General features: G+C 43.3%; 1 protein-coding gene across 15 annotated transcripts in view; it reads right to left on the bottom strand.

Annotated features, from left to right (window-relative positions):
* Positions 1-19,313, bottom strand: part of RBFOX2 (RNA binding fox-1 homolog 2) — a 219,649-nt gene that overhangs the window by 65,974 nt on the left and 134,362 nt on the right. For all 15 annotated transcript variants that reach the window (XR_013231380.1, XM_077339645.1, XM_077339642.1 and 12 more), the window contains one exon: positions 12,158-12,382. Coding sequence is in view for 14 of the 15 variants with exons in the window: in XM_077339645.1 (XP_077195760.1) it covers positions 12,158-12,382 (225 nt within the window). In the remaining variant the exon portion in view is untranslated. The remainder of the gene's footprint in view (positions 1-12,157; positions 12,383-19,313) is intronic.

The raw sequence follows: 19,313 nt of genomic DNA, 5'->3' as shown, positions 1-19,313 counted from the left end.
GCAAGCAATGGCCAAACTGAACAGGTGAATCAGGTAGTATCTCTGGTATTTTATCAAGTACCAGCAGGACAACTGGGTAGTCATGCTTCCCCTGACAGAATACATGTACAGCAATGCCCCCTCCCCTTCACTGGCCATTTGGGGAGGGGTGGATAGGTTGACATGACCATATATGGTCATTTGTTGTTGTTATGTGCGAAGTCGTGTCCGACCCATCGCGACCCCATGGACAATGATCCTCCAGGCCTTCCTGTCCTCTACCATTCCCCGGAGTCCATTTAAGTTTGCACCTACTGCTTCAGTGACTCCATCCAGCCACCTCATTCTCTGTCGTCCCCTTCTTCTTTTGCCCTCGATCGCTCCCAGCATTAGGCTCTTCTCCAGGGAGTCCTTCCTTCTCATGAGGTGGCCAAAGTATTTGAGTTTCATCTTCAGGATCTGGCCTTCTAAAGAGCAGTCAGGGTTGATCTCCTCTAGGACTGACCGGTTTGTTCGCCTTGCAGTCCAAGGGACTCGCAAGAGTCTTCTCCAGCACCAGAGTTCAAAAGCCTCAATTCTTTGACGCTCGGCCTTCCTTATGGTCCAACTTTCGCAGCCATACATTGCAACTGGGAAGACCATAGCCTTGACTAAACGCACTTTTGTTGGCAGGGTGATGTCTCTGCTTTTTAGGATGCTGTCTAGATTTGCCATGGTCATATGGTCATATCACCCAATAAATACTTAACAAATTTAAGGCATATATTAAAAATTAACTGCCACCCATTTAGGAAATCCTTCCAGGACTTTCAAGAAACTCCAAGGTTTTACAAAACCCTGGCTGAGAAGGCCTGACCTAGGAGGAAGAAAAGATGTCAGAAGATTGGTGCCTTGCTAGAGGACTCCCCTATCTGGAAATTTTAGAGGCAGTCATTTTGTATATTGTAACCATTTAAAATTTTTAAACTTATATGTTGATTTTACTGTTGTCATCTGTCCTAATCATTTTGAAAGGGAGGGCTAAAAATAAAAAACATGATGATTATTAGAATGTAGTAACTCTTCCTCAAAACAGGCTCCCCAAGCAATTCAGACTTTCAATTCCCTCTCTGAAAAAGGAGTCAACAAGAGAACCAGCATGGTGTAGTGGTCAGTGTCGGACTAGGATCTGGGAGACCAAAGTTTGAATCCTCATTCCATCATCATCATCATTATTAGATTTCTAGCCCGCCGCTCCCCTGAGGCTTGCGGTGGGTAACAACATGTAAAACACCCATAAAACCCCTAATACATAAAACACCTAAAACAATCCCCAACCCACCCGACCCACCCTACCTGATCATGGAAACTTGTTGGGTCAACTTAATATCGAAGAACTGTTGTAAGGATAATGATGTAAGCTGCTTTGGTTCCTCTTTATGGAGAAAGGTGATGTATGAATAAAATTAGTAGTCGCTCATTGGAGGAAGGACTATCTATCTACATATGCCAATTAAGTTTGAGCCTCGACATCATCCCTCAGATTTTCTTATCATTCCCCTCTAACTCAACTCTTAGATAATTCCATTGGCTTCTTAATCTTGCAAGAAAAGAAAAAAGTGCATTCCTGCCTTTGAGCAAAGAACAATACACTACATGATTGCACTGGAAGTGCAAGCATATTTCTAGAGCACTGATTGCTCTAGAAATATACTTGCATTGCCAGCACTACCATTTAGTAAATTTAGTTTATTCATTGCCAACAGGCAGCAGTGCAAAATTCATACCTTTGCTTATCTTCTACTTTCCTTTGATGCCTGACACTTTATGACCCAAGAAGTCATTATAGGTGCAGGAATCAAGGTATTTGTCAACAAATCAAATCTAAACATACGCAATGCAAACCCCCCACCCTACAATCTTTCACTACAACTAAATTTCAGTCTCTTACATGGGTGTGAGGGTGGCTTAAATTGTTACCTACATTTTTCATCTCTATAGCACAACAGACAAATATAGAGGGAAGGGAAAGGGAAGACCAAGAAATGCAAAGCAAGTTCCATGTAGACTAAGGGTCCAACCTGAAGTGTTACTGCAGATCATCAAATAAACTTGACACATCCCTGCTAACAAAATGCTTCCATAATATCATAATTCCCTCACACAATTTGAACAGCATTTAAGTTTTTTAAAAAATCTAGGATTAAAATATTGTATAAACTGAAGGTCAAATTATTTAATTAAATAAAATTAAATAAAATTGAATTTAATTTTATCCTGTTTTTTACCTTTTCCTTCAGAAGGCAAAGCAACAGGCCAGAGCACAATTGATGCCTTTCGTGAACAAGCTGACTGAGGCACAGATGGCTGAATGGGATCAGGTGATTTCACAACACCCGTTAAAATTCAGAGTGTGCAATTTTTAGTCAAATGTTTTTTGGGGGAGGGGGCAAATTTTGGGAGTATTTCTGAAAGATCTTGGATGTCAATACTAGTATGGTGTTGGAATCCAGGATTTTTTAGAAATCCTGAATTTTGGGGGGTATGGTATACCCAAGAGGAAAAATATCAGTTAAAAAAAAAAACAGCTCAATCCTGGAACTGGCTTGGCATCCCCTGTGGCATGGATTTAAAATGCATTGTGGGAGAAGCTGGCAACAGGATCTGTGTGCCTTGGGTCTCTCCCTGACCATTTATGCACTGGGAACTTCACTGCCCCACCCCTCCTGTCAGGGGCACAGATTGGGGGTGGATGAGGTGCACCAGGCCAAATGCTCCCCCATATGGGTGCAGGAAGAGGCGGGGCAATTTGCCACGACTAAAACCCCAGCCTGCAGCCTGGCATGAAACCTCCAGTGCATAAACAGTCCCTGTGGAACAAAGATCCTGGCTGGGATGGCTTTTCTAGCAATTAAAACCACACTGCAGGATAAGCTGGCCCTATGATCTGTGTGCTGCACTGAGGTATCTCCACACAACACGGAGAGGTGGCTGGAATGGCTTCTCCTGCTGTATGGTTTAAACCGTGTTGCAGGAGAAGCTGGACCCAAGATCTGCTGTGCCATGGCTAACAAACTGCTTTCTGCAGCACAGCAGCTTCACCTGCAGCCCGGTTTAAAGCAAGCTGCACAAGGAAGCCAGTCCTCTTTTATTGCCCTAAACATTCATCCGCTTGCATTATCTTACCCCGCTGCTGAAAACAAAAACTTGGCACTCCAATGAGTTACTAACCCATTATCTGCTGGAAGATAAAGATCCCCAAATTTCAGCAGCTGTAAGCTCGCTTTCTATGTAAAGCTTTTTATCCTTATGATACGGATTGACTATATGTATCTGATTTGTGCCGAACCATCTTTCTTAATTTTGTTTTTATGATGCTATTAAAGGTATTTTGAGTCTGAGAAGCCAGTCCCCGAGCTGAGCTGGCAGGAACAGTCTGGTTCCCTTGGCACAGCTGATCCTCAGGCTGTCTTCTGCAGTCCCTTTTAAAAAGACTGCAATAGAAGCCTGATAAACAGCTGAGAGGTGGGAGCAATCCACTTTCACCTTGCTGCTGCTTTGGGATCTACTGGTAATTCATTAGCATATCTGGGATGTTTCCTGAGAAAATCCAGATATATTGGGGAAAGCCCAATATATCCAAAATATATCAGAGGTATTTTCCAGGTATATTTTCTGCTTGGGTAGATCAAACTGCACATCCCTATTTACAATTCATACTCTTAAGAAACCTGCAGAAGTTTATTTCAAACACTGCTGTCTTCCACCTCGGTCTCTGCTCCTGTACTCCTGAGATAATATCTGTCAAATTACAGGGATGCACATAAATCAGCCTAATTGAGGAGTTTCAATCACAGGCAGCTGAAGGTGGAGAATTATTAAGGGGGAAATTATCCACATAGTAGACTGAGGCAGTTGAGAGCAGAAAGAAAATGAGAGCTTTCCACCGCTGGATTTCTGTGAGTTTTTCCGAGGTCAATAACTTAATTCAGATGTGACCAAAAAACCCACACACACATTCAAATCATGGCTTGGAGACTCGAAGCATGTCTGGGGCTTGCAAGGACCTCTTTCCTATTATAATTAATGCAGTGTTCATCTAATACTGGATAAAAGCCTTTGATCTCTAGTAAAAGGGATTTTCAGTAAAGCTTAAATATTTGTTTTGTATGGTAAGACTCTCTCTCCTTTTCAGAGCTGTATATTCGAGGAATATATGGAAACAACTTATCTATTAATGGGAAAGTTATAATTAAATAGTATAATAGGGATACAAGTTTACTAGTCTAAATTATGCAAATAAAAGAATGATATATAGTGATTCTGTATAGTATTCTAAATTAACACAGGTATGTGTTAATCACTAAAGGCAGAACTACATATTCGACAGAGATCCATGTTCCCGGTGTCTGCTGAACATATAGTCCTGCACTGCAAGAGCAATGGCTGGCACAAATACAAAAGTTAAAAGTTGGACAATGACAGTATTACTAAGATACATGCAGACTTTAGCCTTCATAGCTAAAGGAAAGCTAGAGTTTCTGAAAGTTTGAAGTAGGGTGGGTGGGAAACTTTAACAGATGTTCCAGAAACAAAAGAACATTTGGAAAATATTGAAACAGATGTCATTTACTTTCTTATTAAACCTAAAGTTTAGGTTTAGGATGCTTTGGGCTTTAGGATGCTTTGGGCTGATCCTGCATTGAGCAGGGGGTTGGACTAGATGGCCTGTATGGCCCCTTTCCAACTCTATGATTCTATGAAAGTAATTTTATTGCTTCAACCACACAAAACACACATTTATAAAATTGTGCTATTTGGCATATTTATGAAAATTAAAAAGTATAAATATACATTTTCTGCAAGCAAAATTGGTGACCTACTCAATACTACAGAGATAGCACCACAAGCTACTGTACCCTCATTTACTTTAACACACACATCTTCATTTCTGCCATCCGAGAAGTAGCAGAAATTTTGCAGCAAGTAAAAGGAAGAGTATTATTTGGACAGAAACAGTTCTATACAGTCACAAACAGACCAACAATATACACCAGTGTGGTGTAGTGGTTAGACTACAGTCTGGGAGGCCCAGGTCTGGAAGCTTACTAGCCACTGGCTAACCTCCTTCAAAAGGTTGCTGCTGTGAGGTTAAAAAACTGATGGGGAGAATGATCCTGTAATCTGCTTTGGATCACTGCTGGGGAGGAAAGCGTGTATAAATCTCTAAATGGAGCTGGGTATCAGGCTAAACTTGATAACAGTGAACTCTTCAAAAGTGTTTTATCATCAAATTATATTGTTATTTAATTTCTAATGTGTTAGCAAATTAATTGTGGAAGCATCTGTACAATAAGTATATCCTTGGACATATGCCACATATACCCAGAATGTGTACAGATAATATCTATCTTCTTACATTAAAATATTCATACTATACATTATAAGGGACTTAAAAAACATCAAAAGCTGACTCCAAAGTAGAAAAAATAGATTCTTTTTCACTGCTCTCCCAAATGTCCAATTTTGCTAATGGAAAAATCTGAAAGAAATAGGTCCTCCAAAATGCCCCCCATTTTCTTTTCCATTCCCATTCCCTGCCACAGCCTAATAAGAAATAAAAGGCTTGATGGCTTATGCTTTGTTTAAGTAATCCGAGGAACTGCAGAACCATGCATTAGACTCTCTGGATTAATATGAACATGTCAAAAGCTTTTATGTGGCAAACATTTCAAGTCAAATGTATTCTCCTAAACAAATCTCTGTGTTTAAACTCACTCACTCATAGGGGCTTGAGGTTCTTACTGCAGTTCTGCCTTTGTAACAGTGTTACAAAGCCTGAAGGATCTTTTTTCCTTTTTAAAAAAGGAGGAAGGTTCTAGGGCAAGTCTTGTGATAAGATCTGAAATCCAATACAAATGTTTTTAACACCAAAGTAGCCATGATGTGGTTATTCAAGACTTCTACCAATAGAGGAAAGTTCTCCTAAATTCTTCAAGGGTGACGCTATGGCAATTCTGAAAGAAGGAAGTGCTTTGGAGACATTGTTTCAAAGCCTTGACAGTACATGAAAGAATGAACTAGTCTTAAACTGCTCCTGCGGAGTGGATTAAATAAAATGGTAAGGGCTGTTTGGGAGGAGTTAGGGCGGGCCCTGTCCGGGATAAAAACTCGGAGGGCCCAATCAGGAGCCACGAAGCGGCTTCTGATTGGGCCCTCCGAGTGTCCATCCAGGGCCAAGCCGCCAATGGGGAGCTTGGCCCGGCCTCACCGGCCCGGCCAGGGACTCACCTCGAAGATTGAGCTGGCAGCCCGCAGGGTGAGTCCTCCGGCCCGGGTCCTCTTCCACCTTCAGAAAGGAGCAGGGACACCGCGTTGAAGATGCGGTGTCCCTGTTCCTTTCCCGCCCCGGGAACCCTGGCGATGGGGGGGAGCCGCCGTCGGTGGGGGCCTTCTCCCGGCCAAAGGGACAGCCTCACCATGTCGCAGATTGGGAGAAGGCCCCGGGATGGTGCGTGGTGGGTGGGTGCCTCGCTGCCTTATTCTGGCCCCAGGAGCAGCCTCGCCGCGTCTCTGACGCAGTGAGGCTGCTCCTGGGGCCAGGAGAAGGCCCCGGGACGCTGCGGGGTAGGGGCGGGGTGGCTTGCCACCTTCTCCCGGCCCCAGGAGACCAGCCCACGGCCAGGAGAACGCCCCAGGTCGCGGCCCACTCACCCCCGCATCCCAGACCACTGGCAAGCCTTCGCCCTGTGAAGGCTTCCCCAGGGACTGGCCCCTAGCGCCCATTTTATTTCAACATAAAATGGGCTTTATTCCTAGTAACTGAATAATCTTTGAGAATCACTGCATTTCTAGAAACTGACTCTAGAATTGGAATATAAGGATTCTTTTAGAGGGGCTAATGGACTTCAAACTATAATTTGGGACTGCAAGCTACCTATTCTGTGATGTTCCTCAGGCTTTCAGGGAGGCATCATTTATGCATGGCACAGATACACATGAAGCTGCCTTAAACTGAATCAGACTTATAATCTATTAAGGTTTGTATCATGTATTCTGACTGGCAGCAGCTCTCTAGGGTCTCAGATTCAAGTCTTTCATTTTACCTCATATCTTTTACCTTCTATCAGACCCCCCTACCTGTAGATGCCAGGGACTATACCTAAAATGTTCTGCATCCAAAGCAGATGCTCCAGTGCTGAACCCCAGCCTCCCTCCTGCAGTAAACACAAAGAAGTAGGAAAAGTAACAGTGTAAGGGTCTGCCCAGGTATAGGTATCTAAGTGCAGCAATCTTCACTGTTCTTCGAATAACCAAAGCCAAGGGAGGAAACAAGCATTCCAGAGACCAGGTAAGCATGATGGCAGCACCCCCCAGCAGGCGGTGGGAAGTCAGGCGTGTCAGCAGAAAAGCAATTGGAGCAGGGGCTCAGGCGGCAGGAGCAGGGGCTTCAGTAAAATTGTCAAGCATTGAACGGTCCTCAGTGATAAAAAAGTTGGGGACCACTGCTGTAGAGGACTATAGCCATAGATTCAGTCTGCAGTTCATGTAATAATGAAAACAGCCAACCCAGAGAGCCATCAGATTGCTTCCTCCCCCCAGACATAATATGGCAAATGGCTAGGAACTATGTTTCCAGCAGAGGGTTTCCCCCCCAGCACCAAGAGCAGCAGCCATAAAACAAATGGGGATCTGTGCTACTTAGCAGTGTGTACCAAGCCAGAAAAATATTGTAGGGGCATTACTTAAACTGAATACAGATTTAAGCCAAGCTGCAAGAGGAGCCGGCCCAGGACCAGCCATGGTGGTAGGAACTGAGAGCTCTCAGCCACGACTGCTTGCAGTGGGGAGACACTTCTCTGCTGTGCTTAGATTTTGGGGCCATCTTCTCCTGTAGTCTGATTTAAGCACCAGGCTGGCTTTTTGTTTCTTTGTTTGGTGTTTTTCTTCTCACGGCCATAGACCCTGAAAAAAATCAGGATTTCTGAAAAATCCCAGATTTGAATACCATACCAAATTGGGATCTGGGATTTTCCAGAAATACTGGAATTTTTTTCAGGTCCAGTAGATCTGAATTGAAAAATGCCAATTTTTTTTGCATACTCCTAGTGCTAGCCTCTGAGAGGATGCCAAATTTCCCTATTCCTGGTTTGTTATTGCAGGGTTAACCAAGATTTAGGAGAAATGTTTAGCAAAGCCCTTAAAATGTGACAAACAATAACCAAGCATAATGGACATTAGAAAAGAGCTCTGTTTCTTATTTTTTAATTCTGCCCTGCCACTGTTCACATATAGTACTTTGCACTGACTGCAATAAAATCACAAATATAATCATAGAATCATAGAGTTGGAAGGGGCCTTACAGGCCATCTAGTACAACCCCCTGCTCAACGCAGGCTCAGCCCAAAGCATCCTAAAGCAAATACAACCTAGTGTGTTTCTAGAAATAGCAGTATGCAGCCCTAAATGTTTAAGGTACCTCTTCCTTATTTTCAAGGCCTGGGTGAGCTCTTCTCCCCCCACCCATGAAGTTATGCATATTCCTGATCATTTAATGTAGTACAGTTTTAGGAAATGAATTTACATTTTCATACTAATAAGAGTGATAAAATGATTTCCTTAAACTCTTTAAAGCCATGTGAACAAGTGATGACCCATGAAATTTGCTGGTGGGGGGGGGGGGAGGATTCCATCAAGCCAGAGAGAGCTGTAGGGGGAATGTGCTGGCTCACCCAGAGCAGCTCCAATACATATATATAGAATCATAGAGCTAGAAGGGGCCATGTAGGCCATCTAGTCCAATTGCCTACTCAGTGCAGAATCAGCCTAAAGCATCCAGGATAAGTATCAGTCCAGATGTTCCTTGAAGGCTGCCAGTGAGGAAGAGCTTGCCACTTCCCCAGGCAGTCAATTCTACTGAGCTGAGCTACTCGGACTGTGAAAAGAATTTCTTGGTACCGACTCGATATCACTCTACACATAATTGAAACCTATTACTGTGGGTCCTATCCTCTGCTGCCAACAGGAACTTTCCCCTGCCCTCCTCCAAGTGACCTTTCAAATGCTTAAGGACAGCAATCTTGTCCTCTTCTCCAGGCTGAACATTTCCAAGTCCCTCATAGGGCTTGGTTCAAAAGCCCTGGATCATTCTTGTCGCTCTCCTCTGTACCCTCTCAATTTTGTCCATGTCTGTTTTGAAGTGAGGCCTCCAGAACTGTACACAGTACTCTAGGTGGGGGTCTGACCAATGCGGTATAACCGTGGAACTCTGACATCTTGTGATTTTGATGCGATGCCTCTGTTGATACAGCCCAAGACTGCATTTGCCTTTTAAAATGCCGCATCACAAAATATTAGTTTTCAGATGTTTTTTTCATGCTTGAATAGTGCCCCATGCGCAGAAAACTCTAGCCTCCATGTGGACCTGATCCAGAGATTTAGGTATCCACAGATGGCAACTATGGCTGGCTAACAGTATCTAGATTACGGTTGGATTCCAATTATAACCTCCACAAATTGAGGTTATTTCAATAAATGGGATGGAATTTTCCTCCCTCCCTCCTCTCACTGATCTGCCCAAAATACTGCTCCCCCTTTTGGTCTGTAGCAGGCAGGGAGAATCTGTGAAATTTGCCCCCATTGGTTAATCTAGATAAACAACTGTATGTCGCCAAAGATTATAATTTTATTAGATTAAATCAATAGAACAAGAGACTAAAAAAAATAAACCCGGGAATATCTAATGGGTTTGCAGGTAAGGAAGAACAAAAAAACTGGAGATAAAAAGTTGTAGAATATAGTAGGAAAGAACAGAAGAAAAATGGGAAGCAGAGAATGTATGCGACCACTACAACTTTTGCCTGTCTTGGGCATGTCTGCATCTTTGTTTCTGGCTGGATTTCTGTACAGTAATGGTATCCTTTTCTTTCTTTCTTTTGTGTGGGAATCTTTGTCAATTTCACAGAAATGATTTACCACTCCCAAGAGATTCGACCCCACCCCTCTATCAGCATTTTGCTTTTATACTTTCCAGCTCTCAGAAAGCTCATTCCGGCCCTCTGTCAAAATACACATGGCATTGTTCTGTCTTTTTAAGGGGATGATTCTAACCACCTCAGTTCATGGGCTGCTATGTGCAAGCTCCTATTCACACTGCCATCACCAGCTTTCTGCACAACTGTATTAATGGAGAGCATGCAGCATTCTTTTGTGCAGTACAGTGGAGATGGCTCCTAATATGGAAGAGGAACAGGAGGCTTACAACAGCTGGTGACTAGGTCACAGCTCACATTATTCATCCCCGACCCTGTTGATTAAATAACATGTCTGGACACAGATGAAACTCACATAAGGGCAGTTCTGCATTTCCATATAGGTGATCCAGATTTCATTCCCCAAAGTTCTCTTTTCCAGTACCACAATGTAGGTCTCACTTATTTAAATGGAAAAATGTCAACCAGTGTTGTACTTGCTGGTTTAATATAGACAACACTACTCTCTAACTTACTATATAGAACTTAAGGCACCAATCAAGCTTTGACCGGTCCCAGGTTTACCTGGAATTCACTAAGAGTGTGATTCTGGGAATACTTACCTAGGAATAAGCAACGGGAAATGTTGTGAGACCTATTTCTGAATAGGGAAAAAGAACCCTGCTATGGAACAGCTGTACTGTAAGAGAACTGAAAGCATTAAAAGATTAAAGCCACCTCTGTGCACCTAAGGTTCTAACTATAATGCTCTTTATTAGGAAGTTAAGACTTAACAAGTGGCTTAACGGGTGGATAAAGCTTTTGTTTGGATAATCTGCAGGCGTGCTGCCCAGTTCAGAACTACAGGATGATGTAAACATGAATGAAAAAGACAAAATATTCAATCAATAAATGGATGTACCGCAGACAGAGAGTCTCCTTATTCATCGCTGTGCTTATCAGTTCTCATCATGACCCTAAAATGCATATCACTGCTGTAATACTTCACTAAAAGGAACAAATTCTTCCTGTTGTTCTTTCCTCCCCATCCTTGAACCCAGAAACTCCCAACAAAATGGTTTCCTTGTAATAATTTCTGTTATAGCTCAGTCAGGGGCCTCAGCTCTTCCAGGAGCTCATTTCACCGGGTTGGGGCCAGGACTGAAAAGGCCCTGGCCCTGGTCGAAGCCAGGCATACTTCCCGGAGGCCAGGAACCACCAGCCAATCCAAATCTGCAGAGCAAAGCTCCCTGCAAGGAGCATAAGGAGTCAAGCAGTCCCTCAGATATAAGGCAACAAGCTGTCCAGGCCACAAATGGCTTTAAATGGCCGGTACACAATTGGCAACCCATGCCACTGCCTCAGCACAGGCTGGATATGGGCCCTTCCAAGGTGATCTCATGAGGACCTTGGCAGTCGCATTTTGTACCAACAGTAATTTCCAGGTCAAGTGCTAGGGAAGGTACTAGGGTAGAGCAAGTCACAGAAGTCTAATCAGGAAGTGACCTTTGCATGGATCACTGTGGCCAAATGCTCTGGGAATAGGTAGGGTGCTAGTAGCCTGGCCTGGTGCATATGGAAAAATGCAACCCGGGCTACCCTAGTGATCTATGCCTCCACAGCTAAGGAGGCATCAAGGATCGGCCACAAGTTCCTGGCAGAGGGCACAACAACAAGCTGTACCCCATCCAGGGAGCTTCCTGGTCCTCTCCTCTCCTGCTCAACCGCAGGAACTCCGTCTTGGAGGGGTTGAGTTTCAGATGACTCTGCCTGAGCCATTCCCATATGTGGGTGGCACATTTTAGATGCCTGGCCATTTTGATCCAACTTATGGAACAGCCTTTGGAGTTCACTGGGCACAAACAGATTAGCTATTAATGGAGAGGGGAAGAAAGACATGGACTCATTTTCAGACATCTAATGTACATTGTCTTAATCCAATTTTCAACAGTTTTACAAACAGCTCATGTGAGTCTGCTTATCTGCTCTCTGCAGTGATTGGAAAGAATTCTCTCTTTTCGATCACAGCTTTTAACAAGGATGTTGACATAAAGCAAAAACACAGCTTTGGCCAACAACAGGAACTCCTTCCAAACTGAAATGAGAAGTGCTCCTTCCAAACCTGTATATTAAAAGGCTTTACGGGTACCATCTGATCCAAGACAAATGCAATTACATTTCAAAGAAGCAACACTGAACTTTGCTGTTTTATGCCTTACAACGCATACCGTAAGAGATCCATTCTGTGTGGTGGCTGAATTCGTGTTCTGCTCTCCATGCGCCTGTGTACTGCCATAGATTGTCAGATTGTGCTCGCTGGTCTGACCTGCATAGTCCTGAGTGTGAGGTACCCCATACTCTGTGGGGATCCCATTTTGTGGGGGTGGTGGGAATGGGATTGTGGTGAATGGCTGGACCATTGTGTCAGGAGTGGCTGTCGGCTCCTGGTTACCCTGGAGAGGAAAAAAAGGGGAAGAAGGTTTAATATATCAGTGAACAAACAAACATGAAATGGAACATAAAACTGAAACATTCTTTCGAGGGGGAGGGGGTGATCTACTCCTATCCAGATAAGTTATCTCAGCTATTGTTGAACAACCACTAGAAAAAGCAAACAATCCTGTCTCCTGGAAACCATGCACACACTTTTCATTAGCAAGTTTAATGGGTAGAATCAGTGATCAGATCAACGTTTCAAAATCAAAGGCATCTTACAAATCTGTTTGCTTAACTGAAAAAGCTATCTATTTAGTTGAGATATTAAGCTCTTCCACAAGGTATCATGATGCAGCTTTTACCCTTTCTTTTAAAAAGACAGAAATCAGGCAGTGAAGTTAGTGCATCACAGGACACAGATCTGAGCTCAAATTATGCTTTCTATTTGCTGCGGTAGACTTCACTTTCATTTGATGGCAATGGTAAATGCGAAGAACATAGTCCTAAATACTCTAGCCCCAAGGCCAAAGACGTGTCCACACGTCTGACCAACCACAATTTTAAAGGAATTTAAAAGTGCTAGAAGGGGTCTGCAACAGGGCAGGCTGAAGTGCTCTTCCCCTGCCCTCCCCCAGCATTTTCAAGCACCAAAATGGTAACCCACCTGTTTTTACAGTTGAAAAAGTATGGACAACTCAAAGCAACTCAGCCCCCTTAAAAATAGCAGCAGCATCTACATGTCAGCCCTACGGACACCAACATGTCTGGTTTGGCCATCATAGGCCAGGAATGCCTCTTTTTCATTGTTCTTCAAAACCCCACCCCCCAATACATATTCAATTTAAGGTCCTCAGAGAAGGCTCTCCATAGGTTGTCCCTATCACCTGAGTCTCAACTGTTACTACTCAAATATAAGGCCTTCTTAGTCGACACCTTCCCCATGGAATCCTTGCAAAAAGAAGCCAGCCTAGCTGAATGTCCCCTAATCTTTAAAATGCCCTTCCAAGTAAAGTATTCTGTCAGATGAGATGATGGCTGAGTTTTAACTCTGGTTTACAGTTTATCACTCTTACAGGAATACCGTAGATTATTTTTTAAAAATTGTTTAATTCTATTAAGTTTTGCATTATGGCATATTTAATAATCCTTTAAACCAGTGGTCCCCAACCTGCGGGCCGCGGCCCGGCGTCGGGCCGCGGCTCCCTCTCCCCGCCCCCCCCCACAGTAAAAAACTTCCCAGGCCGCAAGCTTGCGGCCCGGGAAGCTTCTTACTGCGGGGAGGGCGGGGAAGGGAATCAGGGCCGGGCCGTGCCCGCGCGGCCCGTGGGCGCGGCTCGCGGGCACGGCCCGATTTGCGGGTGCGGCCGGGCGCGGCCCGATCCGCGGGTGCGGTCCGCGGGCGCGGCCGGTTGCGGCTCGCGGGCGCGGCAGGGCGCGGCTCGTGGGCGTGGCCAGCGCGGTCCCTGCGGGCGCGGCCCGATGCTCTGCCGGTCCCCAGCCTAATAAAGGTTGGGGACCACTGCTTTAAACGTTTTGCAAGGTGTTTCTAAAACCCTTCGACTTTCACAAATAAACAAAGTTTGAGGACAGTGGCACCTGTAAGAAAAACGAAGTTTTATTCCAAGTATAAGTTTTCATGTGCACACACAAACACACTTCTTCAGATACAATGAAATGAAAATTACCAGTCTATACATAATATCTTATTTGGAATTGGAATAATAGATTAGAATTCTAGCTTGCAGTGTAATGTAATGAATATAGTGTCATTTGGAATAGAAGACTGGAATATATTTTTCTGGTCTGGGGACAGGGAAGACCACTCTACATAGCCAATTGCCCCACTTCCAAGAAGAATATGCTTCAAGGTCGCCTCCATGCTTGAGAGGAGACAGGTGGAGCATAATGGCAGGGTCTCAGTTAATTACTCTCAGCATCTCACAATTAAGGAGACTTCTGCACAGCCGTCTCCATCTCCTCTTTCCTTCACTGTGTTGTCCCCCTGGAATTAAACCAACACAAATGATAATAAAACTTGTTATTCCTGTTTGGTCCTTAAATCTGTTAAATATCTGCAGTATGCTGTATACTAATTTACTGCTAACCCGCTACCTATATGTCTGGACTGGTAATTTCCATTTTATTGTATCTGATGAAGAGGTATGCATATACACAAAATCTTATACCAGGCTTTCTCATCCGGGGTTTCATGAAACCCTGGGGTTTCTTGATGGCCTTGGAAGGGTTTCCTGAATGGGTGGGGCTAACTCTTTTTTTTTTTTATATTTAAAAAAAATGTGTTAATCATTTATCAGGCATAGGACCATATATGGTCATGGGTTATGATGGGTCTAGAGGGGATGGGAAGGGGAGGGGCCCCAAGTAGCCATGTACACAGCTATGCTTCCCAACCATATTTTTGAACAATCATACAACTTCTGAAGTTTTGTAAACCCTGAAAAAATGTTTCAGGAAGTGGTAAAAAAAATTGAGAAAGGTTGGCTTATATCTTGAATAAAACTTTTGTTGGTCTTACAAGAGCCACTTGATTCAAACTTTGCTTCGCTGCTTCAACCTAACAAGGATACCCATCTGAATCTTTTATTACAAATAAAGGTTTTATTATTCCAAATAGAATCCAAAGTGCCTATTTACTGGAATACATATATCATCACTCTTTCCATGTTTTTTTGGGGGGAAAGGAGTTATGAAGAAACTGAGAACATGACTCACAATCTTCCCCTCCCTCCAGCCAATCATGAGCATCACTACTTTCAAACAAGGCATTAATTATACTCATCCCCCAATTTATGGTATCCCACAGAGATGGCTCTGCAGTTACAATGAGTGTTTAGCCACACTTTCCCACAAATCCTGCTTCAGAGATATCAGATGCTTGACCTCTATTAAAGAGATATGACAACCAAAGAACCTCAGCATGCAGAAAATGTTAGCTGGTAAATCAACACACATTACACTGTGGCACAATAATCAGTGAGCTTGCTCACCGACCAGCATGGAATAGTGAGGGCACTTAGAGATAGAAAACAGAGAATAACCTGGCCTGCTTGAGCTCTCAGTAGGCTGCAGTAGTATGGAGAAAGACCGCTCCCCCCTGGAGTACATTTGGGAAACTTATGAAGAATCCAAATTAGGAGGGGTGTATTAGGATCCAAGAAAATGTGCTTTTCCTAGTCCGATTTAATCTTGTGTGTATATACATGCGTGTGCACACAGTCCTTTTTAAAATATGAAAAGGGCTAACTCCCTAATAGATTTTAGCATGTTAAGCATGAAAACTGAACTTAGGGTTGAAGGACAAGGCACACCCACAAACTATGCTGTCTAAAGAAAAAGAAAACCCATCCTCCTTTGTATCCAGCAGTTACAGCAACTGTGCTACAGCACTAGGTTCAAAATAGGCCAGAAACTAATCTAACTCCACACAGCAACAGGGGCGTGCTATTACACTACAGGGAGGGGGGTGATTTTGTAACAATCTATTTCCTCCTCCCCAGTTATTCCTCATGTGTGCCCACCCCCATTAATTCAAACAATAGGATTTGGTCAAAACTGTTAAACAGGCATTTTCTTGGTAGTGGTAGAAAGTGACGTCAAGTTGCAGCCATCTTATAGCAACCCCGTAGGATTTTCAAGGCAAGAGCCCTTGAGAGGTGGTATGCCACTGCCTGCCCCTGTGCTCCAACCCTGGACTTCCTTGGTGGTCTCGCCCTTCCAAATACTAACCAGGGTCACCATACTTAGCTTCTGAGAACTGATGAGATCAGGCTGGCCTGGGCAAAGCAGTTATTCTCTTAGACCGTTAACCCACTGGACGTTTCATGCCGGGCTGCAGGCTGGAGTTTTAGTCGTGGCAGGTTGCCCCACCTCTTCCTGTACCCACACAGGGGAGCATTTGGCCTGGTGTGCCTCATCTGCCCCCAATTTGTGCTCCTGCATGGGAGCTGGGGCAGTGAAGTTCCTAGTGCATAAACAGTCTTAGGGACCAAAAAGAACTAGGAGTATGCACAGGGCATTCTTACAAAATCATAATTAAGACCCCCCCCCAAACTCTGCCCTAGAATCAGTCCCTCAAGGGCACCACCCTGATTTTGAGGCACAGTAGAGAGAACATATCCCAGGAAGTCACCTTGATTAACTATAACTAGCCCCGGGAAAGCGGTAACTGCAGAAGATGATTGTAGAAAGCAAAATAAATAAATGATTGCAAGTAACCAGGACAACTTTCATTTCTACAAAGTTAGGCTTAGATTTTCCTCTCCATTGTTGGGGCATTCTGCAGCAGTACATTCCTAGGAGGGCTACATCATATGAGTTTTCTCTGTGAACATACACATCAGCTCTTAGATGCACAGCATTCCAGTTAAACCAAACATTCTGGATATCCCATCAGGAGCTTGGAAAATTTCTACTGTATTGAAGTCTTACTGCTTTACTCGTTACTTTTTTTAAATGCATAACTTTTTCCATCAAGGATTCCACGTAATTTGTACTATTTGAAAGGCAGTGAGAGCATTTTCTATATTGCAAATGCAAAGATTGGGGAACAGTATTTTATATTAAGGTAACAAATGATTGTATCCTGTAAGAACTGGGAATTCAGTAAAAAAAATAACAACCAACAATCTTCATTCTATGGTGTTTCAGAATGCATCTTTGCAATTCTATTATTGAATGCCCTTCCTTCTCCTTCTTCCAGCTACAAGCATGCGTGGTCGTGTGACTTCCACGGGACACTGGCCAGATAAATTTGGGATTCAGCCAATATCTGAATGACCTGGCGTTAGCTAGAATTTCACATCATGTCCTTTTGCCCAAACTGAGGGCTGCAAGACCTTTGATAATAGGATAGAAAGGAGGTTTTTTTGTTTGTGTGAAGCCCCCTTCCGTTTCTGTGCTGCAAAACTACTTAGTGCAGTGATTCCCTTTGGAGAAACACATCAGCAATCCTGTACCTTATGCTAAAGCACTATTTCCTCCCTCTTTGTGGAGTCTTTCAGTGTTCCCAGCATGCTGTGCTGTTTTCAGGTCTGTGAGCAAGCATACCAGGCGAAGCTTAGCATCTCGATTGCGGAGGCTTTATACGCTATTTTTCTGATGACAAAAAATTGGCAATACATGAAAGGTAGCAAAATGTATTTTACACTGCTGGTACACAAACCAAATAATGTAAATGTCAATTTCTCTGCCTCAAACATTCACAACTACTTTCTAAGTGCTAATCCCTGAGCCGCTGGGAAGGGCGGTATAAAAACGAATTAAATAAATAAAATTGCCATAAGGCTTTAGCTTATAACTTCTCCCTTTACTTACTCTAAATCATTAATCCTCCAATGTGGCAACCACAGACAATGTGGTCCCAGCCAGTGTATGTCTTTGTGGCCACTTGTAATCACCCTTCCTAACTCTGTCCATACGTCTTCCTTTTCAAATCCCCTTTGAACCTCTTTCACTTCATCCACACGACATTCCATCCCATTCACCTCTTTCGTTTCTTTCCTTTCCCCTGCCCTTTCTCCTTCAAGTCTCTATCCCTAACACCAGCTCTCTGTTGCTTCTCCAGCCTGTATCAAGGTGCATTAAAGGCAACAAGAAGATGGAGAGGTTTGCAGTGGTGGGTGGCAGAATCCTAAACTCTGGCCCAGGATTTCTCAACCAGAGTTTTGTGAAACCCTGGGGTTTCTTGACAGTCTTAAACATTTATCGGGTGATATGACCATATATGGTCATGTCAACCTGCCCTCTCCCTCCTAAAATGACCAGTGATGAGCCTGGAGGGGAGGGGTCCCAGGTGGGCATGTACACAGCTAAACTTCCCAATCATATTCTGCCAAATTTGTTTTTTTCATTTATTTATTACATTTATATAGCGCCCACCCCACAGGCTCAGGGTGGTTCACAAGAAACATAGGAACAAACTATACAGAGAATTTGGTAAGCATAGATAATAATGGAACAATAAATAAACAGTGAGAACAGTAAATTTATAACCGTAACATACAATGGACCCATGATTGATCAGTTCAAGACATTGACGCTCATGGACGTTGAGGTTCATAGGAGGGAGACTTGGAGGCCCCATGGAAGGTGCCTGAAGAAGTCTGAAGAATGGTTTCAGGAGTTTCTCAACAGTAAAAAAGCTGAGAAAGTCTGCTCTAGCCCCTTCCCACAATCCAGGGCAGTAGCCTCAGCTTAAAGGGTAACGGGCACCTGGGCTCATAGCTTGATTCCTTTTGTCATCATGATTTGCATACAGCACTGTTTTGTTTTCTATATCAGGGAGATGAACAGAATGAGGAAAGACTTGTTTTGAATGGCCTGTTTAGCGTTAATAATGGGAAGGAATCAATTTGAGTTTTTTATATGCTTGTAATAAATTTTCACACCATACCTGACCTGTGTTTTTTTCTTTAAGCTTCTACCAATGAAGAACTTCAGAAATTTCAAGAAGGCATGTCTAATATACTAGTTGCAAAATTATGACAGATGGGCCAAATGTAAAAAAGATTGAAATAAATGAAAACCAACCCTGATTGGAAAGGAGAAGAGAACAATCTGATTGACCTTGGAATGCATAGCCTTCATCGTGTACAAGAGTTTGCTTGACCATTACAACAGCTCTACCAGAAGTAGAAGGTAAGGTTGAGAAAGGCGATGGAAGATGTAAGAATTAATGCTTACAGAGTCTCAGTCAAAGAAACCTATCCCTATTTCCTAGCATATACCACTTCCAGAATAATATTCTATACACACTCCAAACAAAATCCTTTGCAGGTAGTCTTATGGTTCCTTAATACTGTCTTCAACTAGACTTTCCTCGGGAGCTCTGGTCCACCACAAACTTGCAATTGATAACTAAGGCTACACACCACAATTTAACTCAATAATACCAGGCTCACACAATTATACTATTACTAACAACTGTGA

The sequence above is a fragment of the Paroedura picta genome, chromosome 5, assembly GCF_049243985.1.
Source record: "Paroedura picta isolate Pp20150507F chromosome 5, Ppicta_v3.0, whole genome shotgun sequence".
NCBI lineage: Eukaryota > Metazoa > Chordata > Lepidosauria > Squamata > Gekkonidae > Paroedura > Paroedura picta.
Note: the sequence above shows the minus strand (reverse complement) of the source record. Positions and strands in the feature narration are given on the sequence as shown.